The following is a 13,577-nucleotide window of genomic DNA, read 5'->3' as shown; positions in this document are numbered from 1 at the left end:
ACAGAGCACTGGGCGGAGGTTCCGCATCTCTTCCATTGGAGGAGCTAGACTCCTTGAAGGTGGGTTCACTATCTTGGTAGCGGTGTGTGAAAGCCAGTTCAGCTCCTGAACCCCACAATTGTTCAACAGGGATTTGTTGCCTGACCGGTTTCAGAAGACAGAATCTGGGCGACTAGGACATTTTCTTTCGGAAAATAGGTTTAGAAGATAACTGGGACCCTTGTAGCCCAGAAAGCTAAAAGTTTTCCCTCGTACAGCTAGTAACCGTATGTTCTAATGTCTCCTACGTTTGAGGGCTAGGCGGATGGTCTAGGCTAGTCAGTCTCCAGAGTTTAATATCCTTTGCTAACAATATCTAATTCATAACTCTACTAAAATGCCAAAGCTCCTCTCTGTGTCAGAGCATTTTAGGAGATAATATTTCTTTTTTTTTCTTTTTTTTTTTTTTTTTTGGAGCTGAGGACTGAACTTTTGCTTGCTAGGCAAGTGCTCTACCACTGAGCTAAATCCCAACCACAGGAGATATTATTTCTAAATGGGTGTTGTTGCCTAGACAAAAGACTCTTGTTGCGGTCGAAGATGCAATAGCTTTGCTGAATAAACTAGGGTCTGGGTCAGGATGCACAATACAGAAAGCCAGTGGACTGGTCTGGATCCTTTGCTATCCTTTCTCTGTTCTGCTTGCTTAAAGTGGGGTACAGGGACATTTAATCCCACACTGACCTAGCCATTTAAGGATAGGTTCTTCAGCAGAAGCAAAGTGCCACGGGATGAAAAATGTGTCTGAATTTATGTTATTCTGAGCTGTACAGAAACATTTGTTCATTTCCCTTTGAAATTTAGATTTTGATTTTTGAGACAGGGTTTTACTGTGGGTAGCTTTGGCTATCCCAGAACTAACTCTGTAGACCAGGCTGACCTTGATCTCACAGACGTCTGCCTTCCTCTGCCTCTCGAGTGCTGGAATTATAGGTCTGCTCCACCATTGCCCAGCCCTCCTATGAACTTCTGAATATGTCAGAATTAGATACAGATGCTCAAACCTGCTTACCATCGCCTTCCTCACCTGCTCCAAAGTTCTCTTTCTCAAGAGCCTTTGTCCAGCGCCCTCCCCCAACACAACCCCATTGTTCTTGCAGGCACTCATATTACAGAGGCAACAGCATTGTGTCTGGTTTAAGCAGGCGAGCTCTTCAAACCCAGGCCATGTACAAGTATGAAGCCTGAACACAGAACGATAGCCACAAGACAGTGGACCAGGAGTGCCGTGGCCTACCACACTAGGTCTACAGTCAAGAAGAAGAGGATGTCTCTGAGGAGGATGAGCACACCATCCTTCCAGAAGCGGAGGAGGAGAAGGCCTTCTCCGCAGGCCCTGAGGAACATTGTGGACTGCAGAATTTCTCACGGATAGAAGGAAGGTGATGAGCCCATCACCCAATGGAAGGCCATCGTTCTAGATCAACTGCCAACAAATCCCTCTCTCTATCTGGTCAAGTATGATGTAATTGATTGTGTCTACGGACTGGAACTTCACAGGAATAAGAGGATTTTAAAGCTTAAAGTTTTGACTCACAAAGTAGTGTTTCCTCAAGTGAAAGACGCCCATCTCTCAAGTGCCATGGTTGGCCGAGCTGTGGAGCATAAATTTGAAGGCAAACATGGCTCTAAGGACAACTGGAGGGGGGGTGGTCCTAGCCCAGGTGCCAATCATGAAGCACTGGTTTCACATCACCTATGAGAAAGATCCACTCCTATACGTCTATCAGCTCCTGGATGATTACACAAAAGGTAACCTTCGTATAATTCTAGAGATTACTCCAGCAGAGGTGAACTCAGACGTTGACATCGACATCTTAACTGGTCAACGTGTGCAGTTCACCAGAAACGACGGGTCCAAAAAGATCGGCAAGGTCATTTATCAAGTTCTAGTCAAGCCTTCCATGTACTTCATCAAGTTTGATGGCGACGTCCGCATCTACGTCTATAATCTGATGGTAAAGATCCGTTAAGGTGAAATTCACAAAGTGTAGGGAACATAGAGAATTTATAGGATTGGGGGGAAAATGTTTGTTTTTCTGTTTTTCAGATACCCAAAGGCCTTTGACAACCCCAGTATCTTTTCCAGTGGAATTTGTTTTTGATCTAAAAATTAAAATGTGCGATGTGACGTATTGTGTGTGAACACTTTGGTGGAGGAGATGGGTTTTGGTGGATGGAACATCGAGAGGAAGACGGAAAATTCAAGGCTGTGAAGAGCAAGTCTAATGTCACATAGGCTAAAACTAACAGGACTGAGCTGGTCTGGTCTTTAGGGAGAGAAAAGAACTGGAGATGAGGCTTAGAGGAGTAGGAATCACATGGGAAAAAAAAGATGGATGTTTAGGAAGCAGTAGAGAGGGGCCAGAAATAGATAGACTCTCAGAGGTGAAGTTTGAGGGAGAAAAGGACAGTTGGGGAAAGAGTGGAAGGTAACAGGGAGGTGGTCTTGGAACTCAAGGGGAAACCCAATAAACTGATCCAAGCAGACTCAGAATCAGAGAAGATCAGGTTCTGTTTGACTAACGAATCCTATTGAAACCTGTTTCTCATCTGTAGATGTGTTATTTTTAATTATGTGGGTGGGGGCAGGGCATGAATAGAGGAGACCACAGAGACAAGAATAGTCAGGTCCCCTGGTGCTGGAATTAAAGGTGGTTGGGAGCCATTGGACATGAGCTCAAAGAACAAATCCAGGCCCTCTTTCAAAGCAGACGAGCTCTTGATCCATTGGCTATCAATCCAGGCCCCTAATGTCGTCTTTTTAAATTAATCCAAACTTCACATGCAGAGAAGAGACCAGGATGAGGTTAAGAAAGATTAAATTGATGGTGATGTGGAAGAAAGACTAAAGAACACATGAGGGAGTAGAGGACACTGAGGCACGAGGGAATTCCAAGATGGAGTTCTCAAAAAGTGAAGCAGGAGACCCAGGAAGAACAGAAAGGGTCTAGAATGAGTTGAACTTGGGCCGCATCCATATTGGTCTCTTTGGTTCCTTAAAGAACAGCCAACCATCACTACAGAAGGTGGATGTTAGGTGGAGGCTTCCCCGGAGGACATTTTGACGAGGAGTAACTCGAGAATAGTGAATGACAAACTAAGTCTATATCTATCGATTCCTGAAAGTATCATAACGCTCATTATTTTGTATGATCAGAAAAAAGTAATTTAAATGAGAAGATGAGGATGGCGTGAGCTTCTGTCAGGTGTTATGTGGATCCTGTGTTTAGATTGCCTGAGCACTGTTTGTCTCTGTTGCATCCTGTAATATTTTTGAGGTCTCTTCTCAATGCCCCTAGATGACCACAAAGAGCTCCTGCACTTGTCTTGCCTGGCTCTCCTTCGACTGGATGGCTTCATACACACCTGTGGTCCCTTTTACCCTATCTAGCCCCAGGAAGCTCCCGTCTTTTACTCACATGTAAGCTTATCCTCAGAAAACTCTTGATGGTTCCTCCAATGCAGAGGTGCTGAGGTCTTTCCTATGCCATTTGCTGTGACTTTAAAATGCTTTGCGGTTCCTGACCATGTAGCTGATTCCTTCAGAGAAGCCCCTGTGCACACCATAGGGTCTCCCTGAGCCACATCTACACTCCAAGAATTTCTTTGGAGGCAACCTTATCTTGGACACATTCATTGCTGTTTCTTCCCTCAAGAATAAGTTTCTCACTGCAGGATTTGTAAATACATTCTATCGTTGATTAATTCTGCTATTTGGGTGTTTTTATACTGGCTGGTTGTCTGATGGTTTCATTGCTGCGAAAAGACACCATGACCAAGGCAACTTATAAGGGACAACATTTTTTGGGGGGTTGTTTTTTTTCAGAACTTGGGAACGAACCCAGGTCCTTGTGCTTCCTAGGCAAGCGCTTTACCACTGACCTAAATCCCCAACCCCAAGGGACAACATTTTATTAGGGCAGGCTTTCAGGTTCAGAAGTTCAGTCTATTTTCATCAAGGCAGGAATCATGGAAGCGTGTAGGCAGACATGGTGCTGGACAAGAAGCCTATCACCCCCACAGTGATATGTTTCCCCCAACAATGCCACATCTACTCACACAAGGCCACACCTCCTACTTGTGCCACACTTCCCATGGGACAATCACATTCTAACCACCACCCTGATTTTATGCCAACTGGACACAAGCCAGATTCATCAGAGAAGAGGGCGCCTCAGTTGAGAACATGCCTCCATAAGATCCAAGTGTAGGGCATTTTCTTAGTGATTGGTGGGGGAGGGTCCAGCCCACTGTGAGGGGCACCATTCCTAGGATGGTGGTCCTGGGTTTTATAAGAAAGCAAGCTAAGCAAGACATGAGGGGCAAGACAGTAAGCAGTGCCACTGCATAGCCTCTGCCTCAGTTCCTGCCTCCAGGATGCTGTCCTGTTTGAGTTCCTGCCATAACATCCTTTGGTGATGAGCAGCAATATAGAAGTGTAAGCTGAATAAACCTTTTCCTCTGTAACTTGCTCATTGGTTATGGCGTTTCCTTACAACAATAGGAACCCTAAGTAAGACAATTTCTTATAGAAACAGTGTGTCTAGTAAAGCCACAGACTCTTACCTCATAACCACAAATAGAAAGGTATAGACACTTTGTTTTAATTTAAAGGTAAGACTTGCTCATGTACTGACCTGTGAAGTTCTAGTTTGCTTGCTTCTCTCAGTGATGAATGCCATGTTCAAAACTAACTTGGGGAGGAAAGGGTTATTTGCCTCACAGGTTTCAGATCATCACTGAGGGAAACCAGAACTGGAGCTTGAAGTGGTAACAAGGAACACTGCTTGTTGGCTTGCTCCCTGTCTCAGTCATTGTTCTGTTGCTGTGAAGAGACACCATGGTCAAGGAAACTACTTTAAATGAAAGCATGTTATTGGAGGCTACCTTACAGTTTCAGAAATCTGGTCCATCATCATAGGAGGGAGCATAACACTGGAGTAATAGAGAGCTACTGCTCTGTAAGGAGAGAGAGAGAGAGAGAGAGAGAGAGAGAGAGAGAGAGAGAGAGAGAGAGAGAGAGAGAGAGAGGGAAACTCTGGTAAAGCATGGGCTCTTGAAAAATCAAACCCCACCCTTGTAGACACACCCACTTCCTTGAATGAGGCACACCTCTTAATGCTTCTAATCCTTGAAAATACTGTCACTCCCTGTTAACTAAATATACAAATATATGACTGTGGGCGCCTTTCTTATTCAAATTGCCACACTCCCCATGGCTTGCTCCATTACTATTTCTTACAGCCTAAAATGCTATTCTCTTTATACATGACTACTGATGAACTTGCCCACAATGGTGGGCCCTCCCACAACAATCATTAATCAAGAAAATGTTCCATAGGCTTACCCAAAACTAATCTAATGGAGGCAGTTCTTGAATTGTTCTCTCTTCTCAATTCACACCAGATTTTCAAGTTGGGAAAAAAAAAGGGGGCGAGAGACCCAGCACTGTAATGTTTCTCTTACTCCATGTTACATACTCACCACCAGCCATTCTCTTATCTCAGTGTATAGACCCACTTCCCTGTATGGGAGTACTGAAGAGTCACTACTGTCACCAACATGAATACTCGAGTATATGTGACAATAAATGAATATATTCTACAGCTCCCAACGCCAAGCAAAAGCATTTTAATGTGTGTTACACTTACTGGGAGACTGTCAGTCATTGGCCATGTAATGGGTCACAGTAGACCAGAGAACCAAAAAGTCACAACCTACATATCATCTCCTCTCAGCAGGAGACATAGCCCTTTCTCAAAACCCATGAATCTATCTGTAGGCTTATATTTTTTCAAAACCTACTTTATTTAGGTTTCTTAAACACTTCAACCACCCTTATAGCCCACCAACCAGAGGTAATAGAGAGAGAAAGTTTATAGGAAAAGTGAGAGAGTTGTGTACCTATATAGAAGTAATTCTTTCAGGCAACTCCAATCTTCATTTTACAGTACTGTCGAATAGCAAACGCAAAACACAAATCATTAGCAGTGCCTTGATCTGGCAGAGACCACAAGGTTCTAACAAAACAACAAGAAGCAGCAGAAGCAGCCAGAAGCAGCCCGGATAACACAGATCCTTTTGTGCATTTCTCATTATGGTATGAAGATCAGCAAAGAACATCGAAGCCTTGCAAGGTTTAGCAATGTAAAAATGTCCTCTCTCTGTGGGATTACATTTATGTTCTCCGTTAACATCCTTTCCCCCTTCAAGCTTGTGCTCCAGCGAAATATCACATGCCTTCTCATGTGTCTGCTTCAGCAAAACATCCTCTCCAAACATAGCTTCCAGAAAAACATCCTGTGACACAAGTGATTTCCAAAGAAACCAAAATTTTTCCACTTCATCTAGCCTTATCTCACACTCAGCTGTGACATCACAAACCATTTAATGACAGCCTTCCAATGGTCCTAGGCCTCAGCTCCATCAGTTGCTGGAGCTTCGGCAATTGCACTCCATGAAATACAGGCCATATCGTGAGCACAACCTTCAGTTATTCCCATAAACATTGTGCTCTCTCTATCTTTGCTCTCAGCCTGCATGGTTACACTCAGCTGTGACCAGAAAAACCCTATTCTGTCATTTTCGGCAATTGGTACATAATTTTGTTCATTATTACTATGTATTTGCATAAAACAGAGAATATTTCATTGTCCCAATACTGATGCGAATTATATACAGTATGACAGCTACCAACTACATGTGACTTTTAATCATTTAAAAGGAGTTAAGATTATATTGTTAAATGATATTTCCATAACATCAAGTAAATAGATTTTTTGCTTCAATTAATTAAACGTGCTACAGCAGGAAAAAATTTTATTTCCTTTGATATGTTAAAATGAAATTTATCTTTACCATTCTCCTGCCTATCAGAAAACTAATATTCTTATACAGGAAGATTTGCCAAGCACATGGCAGGATAGCCACAAAGGCAGTGCAGTGGCATGAATAGCTTGGTGATAGCCAACAGCTCTCTAATTTTGCTTAAGTCCTGTTCAGTGAACACGGATGGTACTGGTAGTTTATCCACATATATAAGGTTATTGAAGCTGTGGTTATGGGGGAGAATGTACAGCCCCTTACATACTAAAGCCAGTATCATACCTAACAACAATCATAGCCATGTGTCCTTATATACAGAATTAATTACAGTCTCTGCAGCAAAGATCACAGTAAAAATCCCAGCCAATCATATACCCAAAAGATGCCTCAACATATAAAAGAGACACGTGCTCCACTATGTTCATCGCAGCCTTATTTATAATAGCCAGAAAATGGAAAGAACCCAGATGCCCTTCAACAGAGGAATGGATACAGAAAATGTGGTACATCTACACAATGGAATATTACTCAGCTATCAAAAACAACGAGTTTATGAAATTCGTAGGCAAATGGTTAGAACTGGAAAATATCATCCTGAGTGAGCTAACCCAATCACAGAAAGACATACATGGTGTGCACTCATTGATAAGTGGCTATTAGCCCAAATGCTTGAATTACCCTAGATCCCTAGAACAAAGGAAACTCAAGACGGATGATCAAAATGTGAATGCTTCACTCCTTCTTTAAATGAGGAAAAATTATACCCTTGGCAGGGAAGGGAGAGGCAAAGATTAAAACAGAGACTGAAGGAACACCCCTTCAGAGCCGGCCCCACATGTGGACCATACATATACAGCCACCCAATTAGACAAGATGGATGAAGCAAAGAAGTGCAGACCGACAGGAGCCGGATGTAGATCGCTCCTGAGAGACACAGCCAGAATACAGCAAATACAGAGGCGAATGCCAGCAGCAAACCACTGAACTGAGAATAGGTCCCCTATTGTAGGAATCAGAGAAAGACCTGGAAGAGCTTGAAGGGGCTCGAGACCCCAAAAGTACAACAATGTCAAGCAACCAGAGCTTCCAGGGACTAAGCCACTACCTAAAGACTATACATGGACTGACCCTGGACTCTGACCTCATAGGTAGCAATGAATATCCTAGTAAGAGCACCAGTGGAAGGGAAGCCCTGGGTCCTGCTAAGACTGAACCCCCAGTGAACGTGATTGTTGGGGGGAGGGCTGTAATGTGGGGAGGATGAGGAGGGGAACACCCAAAGAAGGGGACAGGGTAGGGTTAGGGGGATGTTGGTCTGGAAACTGGGAAGGTGAATAACAGTCGAAATGTAAATAAGAAATACTCGTTAAAGAATGTAATCAGATAAACCCATACCGATTTTTCACTTCTTCATAATTTCAAGAAGAACCTGAAAGAGAATATATAATATTCCAGAGGCAAAAACAGGAATTTAAATTAGCCAGCATAAATATGTTTTGAAAATTTTCTGCTTTCTGTTATTTAATAATTCTGAGTATTCCTATACAAATGATAAGACGGTTGTGTAATGTCTACCGATCCCGAAAGCCTGAAACATTGTTAAAAACTTTAGCACACTGGTAACAACACAGACTATAATATAAAGGAATAATCCTGGAATAATAATAATAATATTAATAATAATAATAATAATAATAATAATAATAATAATAATAATGTGGGTCTTTGGTCAGCATCCTTTTCATTGCCCATCTAAATTCTTTGTTTCTCAAGTAGATCAGAGGACTACGTGAGGATGTCACTCTCATGTAGAGGACCAAGGAACTTTCCGTACTTGCATTTATTTGCTCTTGTGAGCATGTAAATAAAATTTCAGTTCCAACAACAAAACATGGCCGTCCAATGGGATCACCCTGTCACGGCTTCAAGAGTGAGTTGAGAACCACAGTTTTCTACTATATTGAAGAAATATCAATTAGTGAAATAGAAGAGGGACTGGGTTCTTCATGACTTCTGTATGTGTCCTGAACAGTAATTGCGGGAACTAAACAACCATGTTCTATTCCTATAAGGCATGTCTATCTACACTCGTAGGTCTAGAGAGACTTAGCAGTGATCCTGGCCATATGCACATCAACTTTATGCTGACATAGTTTGTAGTTTTCATCCTGGCTTCTGTAACTACAGCCAAAGATGTTCTGAAGACAAATTACACCCAGTACAGATGTGGATATGCTTGAGGAGACTGTCTCCTTGGTTTTCTGAAGCATAGCTAAGGTAGACATAGGAAAACAGAACTCCCTGCTCAACTGATCTCTGGGAATGCTGACATTCTGGCTTCATCTCCTTATATGTTCTTGAATATCCTTTGGTGTTCTAGCATTGGACTGCAATGAAATACTATGCTGGAGAGGTGTGGGAAACACCTGAACTCTTCCATTAGAGATCAACAAGATGAGCTGTATTTGCATTCAATTGATTGTGTATGTTTCTTGTCTTTGTTTGACAATGCAGTTCTGATGTCTCCTACTTCATTTTTCATGTGTCCAAGTTGTGAGAAAGCACACCTCACAATTGCTTCCCATCCTCCATCCTAGTGTCTTAGATTTTAGTGTAACCCTTCATATTTTATATTATCGATACACTATCCTAACTTTTTTTAACATACACATCTGTATTATCCCTGCACACTGTGTGTCTGTTTTTGTCTGTGTGTGTCTGTGTGTATGTGTGTATCTTTTGTGTCTGTGTGTGTGTGTTTGTGTCCTTAAATAGTTAGTTTGTATGCAATTTACAGAAACCATTTTCACTGAAAGAATTCTCTGTAAAAAATCTATAAACTGTGGATGGGGCATAATCCAAATGGTCTCCCACAATGTGGCCTTCTAGAAAGATTAGCATAATCTGTAATAAAAGAATACGCTTGACAAGTAAGGGCAGGCTGACAGGAACTGGATGTAGATGGCTCCTGAGAGAAACAGCCAGAATACAGCAAATACATAGGGGAATGCCAGCAGCAAACCATTGAAGTGAGAACGGGACCCCCGTTGAAGGAAACAGAGACAGGACTGGAAGTACTTGAAGGGGCTTGAGAACCCATATGAACAACAATGCCAAGGAACTAGAGGTTCCAGGGACTAAGCCACTCCCTAAAGATTATACATGGACTGATCGTGGGCTCCAACCTCATAGGGAACAATGAATAGCCTAGTAGGAGCACCAGTGGAAGGGCAATCCCTTGGTCCTGCTAACATTGAATCCCCAGTGAACGTGATTTTTGGGGCAAGGGCGGTAATGGGGGGAGAATGGGGAAGGGAACAACCATATACAATGTGCTTAGGGGTTAGAGAGTGGGGTTAGGGAGATGTTGGCCCAGAAACCGGGAAAGGCAATAACAATTGAAATGTAAATAAGAAATACTCAAGTTAATAAAGAAAAAAAAAGAATATCCTTCAAAGCAAAACTTAGAGGAAATACCTTGACATGTCTACATTATAGCTGTGAACTGTGACATTGTTTACGTGGCTTCTGTAGTCAGACATGTGGCCTTTGAAGCCAAGCTGCATCCTGTGGATCTGTAAATAATCTGAGAGAGACTTTCAACTCGGACACATAAAGCATGTGAAATGCATGAAAAGACAGGTGCAGCCATTGTGACACTGCCATCCCAATGGATACATGGAACTGTTGACAATCACAGAGTGGGATTCTCATGTCTGAAGTTTGACACCCAGCTAGGAATATGTAACCTGTCAGTTCAGTTCCTGAGTACCATCCAAAGGCCAAGGGTAGGCTCAGATGAAGTACTGATGAAGATAGGTGCTGTTCCTTGTGAGCTGCATGTGAGGGTATGTGGAAGGCCACTCAGCCTCTTGTGACATGGGAGATCAGAGTAATGAGAAACAGACAAAGGGGACAATTCTGTGTTTTGTTTTGTTTTGTTTTTGGGGGGGGCCACCATAACTACGTTCTCCAGGCTAAGGATTTGCTCATTGAAATCGTGTGTCTCACATTGGTAAAGGCCAAGCTGTATGAAGCCTCAATATCAAAACTGTGTCCAAGGTTCTTTCTTAGTTACTGGGATTTACAGGTAGTCCTTCATACCTTGTCTTCTAGATTCACAAATTCTTTTCTGGCTTCATGTACATAAGGCATATTCTTTCATTCTCTCTGTGTGTGTGTGTCTCTCTGCGTCTCTGTCATATTTTTTCCTCTATCCTAGAACAGTCTTTACTAATGATAACATATTTCTTGCCAGTTTAAGCACTTCCTTATCTTATAAACCCTAGTGTGATCTGAACTAGGTGTCCTCTGGAGAACCACAATTAGAAATAGAGTTGACATCCAACTCTACTAGACTAGTACTTAAACACCTGTGAAGATGCAGAATATTCAACAACTCCCAACAAGCTTAGGGCCCAATAAGCATGTATGGAAGGTAAATTTTCAGAGATCCAAGAAGTGCATGGCAGGCTGACCATGGGCTTGCTTCTCTTTGCTGGGACTGCCAGGATCATGACAAAAGTTACATGGGGCTCTAATAAACATGTATAGTTTAATAATACCTAGACTATACACTTAATTTACCATTCCCTGTCTGTAGGTTTCTAATGGATGCTGTCCATAAATGTAGTAGTGACACCCTTTCAGGAGTATAGACATTGTCACATGTGGCACCCAACAGAAGAATTTGACTTTTCTTCCCTGGTTGAAGCTCCTTATCATTGATCTACATATTTGTCCCCATGACTGATGCTTTGTTTTGGTGTGTGTGTGTGTGTGTGTGTGTGTGTGTGTCTGTCTGTCTGTCTGTCTGTCTTTGTCTCTGTCTGTCTCTTTCCTTCATATAATAACTCTCCATAGTATAGCATGACTTCTTAATTGCTCATTCCAGGTTGACCCACCATGCTTTCTCTGACTGTTTTTGAGGTCTCAAATTGCACCTATGTTAACCAATGCACCTGCAGCCTGACCTGTGAACTGCTGCTCACATCATAAACAGCCCCATGTCTAAAACATGTTATTTTTGAGGCTCTGAACAATGTTTTTGTCCAAATTTACACAATTATTCCTAGTTTTTTACTCCCCCACCCAAACTGTACTACTCTGTGGATCTTTCCAAAGTCTTTGGTTACTTGTATTTATCTATGTGCCAACGCTACAAAGAAGGCATAATCCCAACTCTCCAGCATCATCCTGACCTAAGTTCTCAACTTCCTTTCTTCCTTGTCATTTTCAGCCTGCAACATAAGGTGGGGAAGACAAATTCTGGGCTTTGATTGAAAATTTAGGCTTCAATATCTGTACATGATGGTGGGAAAGAATTCAATAAATCAGTCATATCTCCATTTTAGAAAAGAGAGTATTGGAAAATCTTCGCTTGTGTCTCAGGCAAAGGTACTTGAAAGGGCAACTTGGCTTGTTGATTTGGAGAAGATCTAGTTAATGGGTAGTTATGTGATGTTGAAGAGGACACTCCTCTGGATACACTATTGTATACCTGAAATTCCGTGGTATTCCCTGTGATATCACTAGTGTTATGGAAACAGAAGCTGCCCTTGTGGTATTTAGTTAGTGCATATTGGTTTACACACAGACATGTTTTTTAGGATTATCAAGTTATTTACAGGGAAAACAGAATGCATGGTGAGATGAGAGAGAGACAAAAAATTAGGACTTCTTTCTTGTTATAAAAGTGCAAAATAAATAATCTGGTGTAAAGCAGAGAGAGTAAGCCCTGAGCCACTGCTGGGGACCTTCCTCGAGAAGCTGTGCTTGGGTCAGACCTCTTAGGAGCAGGACTTGTGGTCTGAAACCTCTAGATTCTAAAAGAAGGGACCAAGCGTCAAGAATATCTGATGAATATTTGGCAGACAGCCAGAAATTGACAAGCATGCAGTTAGTTTGCTATGAGTTCCTTAATTTCACTCTGAATGAGAAAGATATCCAATAGGAGCCACACAGATAAATCTTCTACTCTCAGGGTAGAGTATAGGACTTCATCTACAGACGATTATTGTACATTCATTGACATGTTGTGACAAGGAGAGAGAGAGAGGGATACTCCCCTGGAAATGTATCAAGATTTCAGACTCATTTTTCTTGAACATACATGATTAGGGCTTGGTTGTCCTAAGAACTATGGACTACAGAACTTACCTGCATATGTCTAGCAATCATCGTTGGAGGCAGGAGAGTAGCTAATAGGTCCAACTTGAAAAGAGCTTTCTTACTCTCTCAGTGCTTCAAAGTGTCTGTAGATTTCCCCTTTCCTCATGCTTTGTTGGGGGACTCAGAATGGTCTCTCCTGTGACTGGGCCATTAATATGCATGTTCCCTTGTGTTTATCTACAGGGTCTGCTGGGAAGGCATCATGCCAACCTTCCACCATCAATGAGCAAGTTCAGGAGATTAAGAAGTAGGAGAAACTGACTATTGAGCTCAAGAGGAAAACCTGTGAGTTGGGTAAACTTCCAGGAATACTGACCCATGGCATCAGCAGAATTTGAACAAAAGATAGTTATTACACCCAGTCATTCCTTGATCGTCTTGACCCCTCTGTGTTAAACCCAGTATTCTCACATCAGAAGAAACTGCAACTCCAACGTCCTCATGCACAAACACACTTTTCTGATGTGCCTCTCAAAAGTAGAACTTGAAGGTAGGATAGGAGTGTAATGGAAGCTAATTCATTTCTCAGAAAAGCAGAA

General features: G+C 42.1%; 1 protein-coding gene across 1 annotated transcript; it reads left to right on the top strand.

The window, feature by feature from the left end:
• The first annotated feature begins 1,216 nt into the window (after window positions 1-1,216).
• Window positions 1,217-2,012, top strand: LOC147998116 (Y-linked testis-specific protein 1-like). Its single transcript, XM_087601267.1, is given in 2 exon segments — window positions 1,217-1,684; window positions 1,686-2,012. Coding segments are annotated over 2 exon segments (795 nt in total).
• Window positions 2,013-13,577: the final 11,565 nt, after the last annotated feature.

This window comes from Rattus norvegicus, chromosome X, assembly GCF_021556685.1.
Source record: "Rattus norvegicus strain SHRSP/BbbUtx chromosome X, alternate assembly SHRSP_T2T, whole genome shotgun sequence".
NCBI lineage: Eukaryota > Metazoa > Chordata > Mammalia > Rodentia > Muridae > Rattus > Rattus norvegicus.
This window is presented reverse-complemented; position numbering and strand designations above follow the sequence as displayed.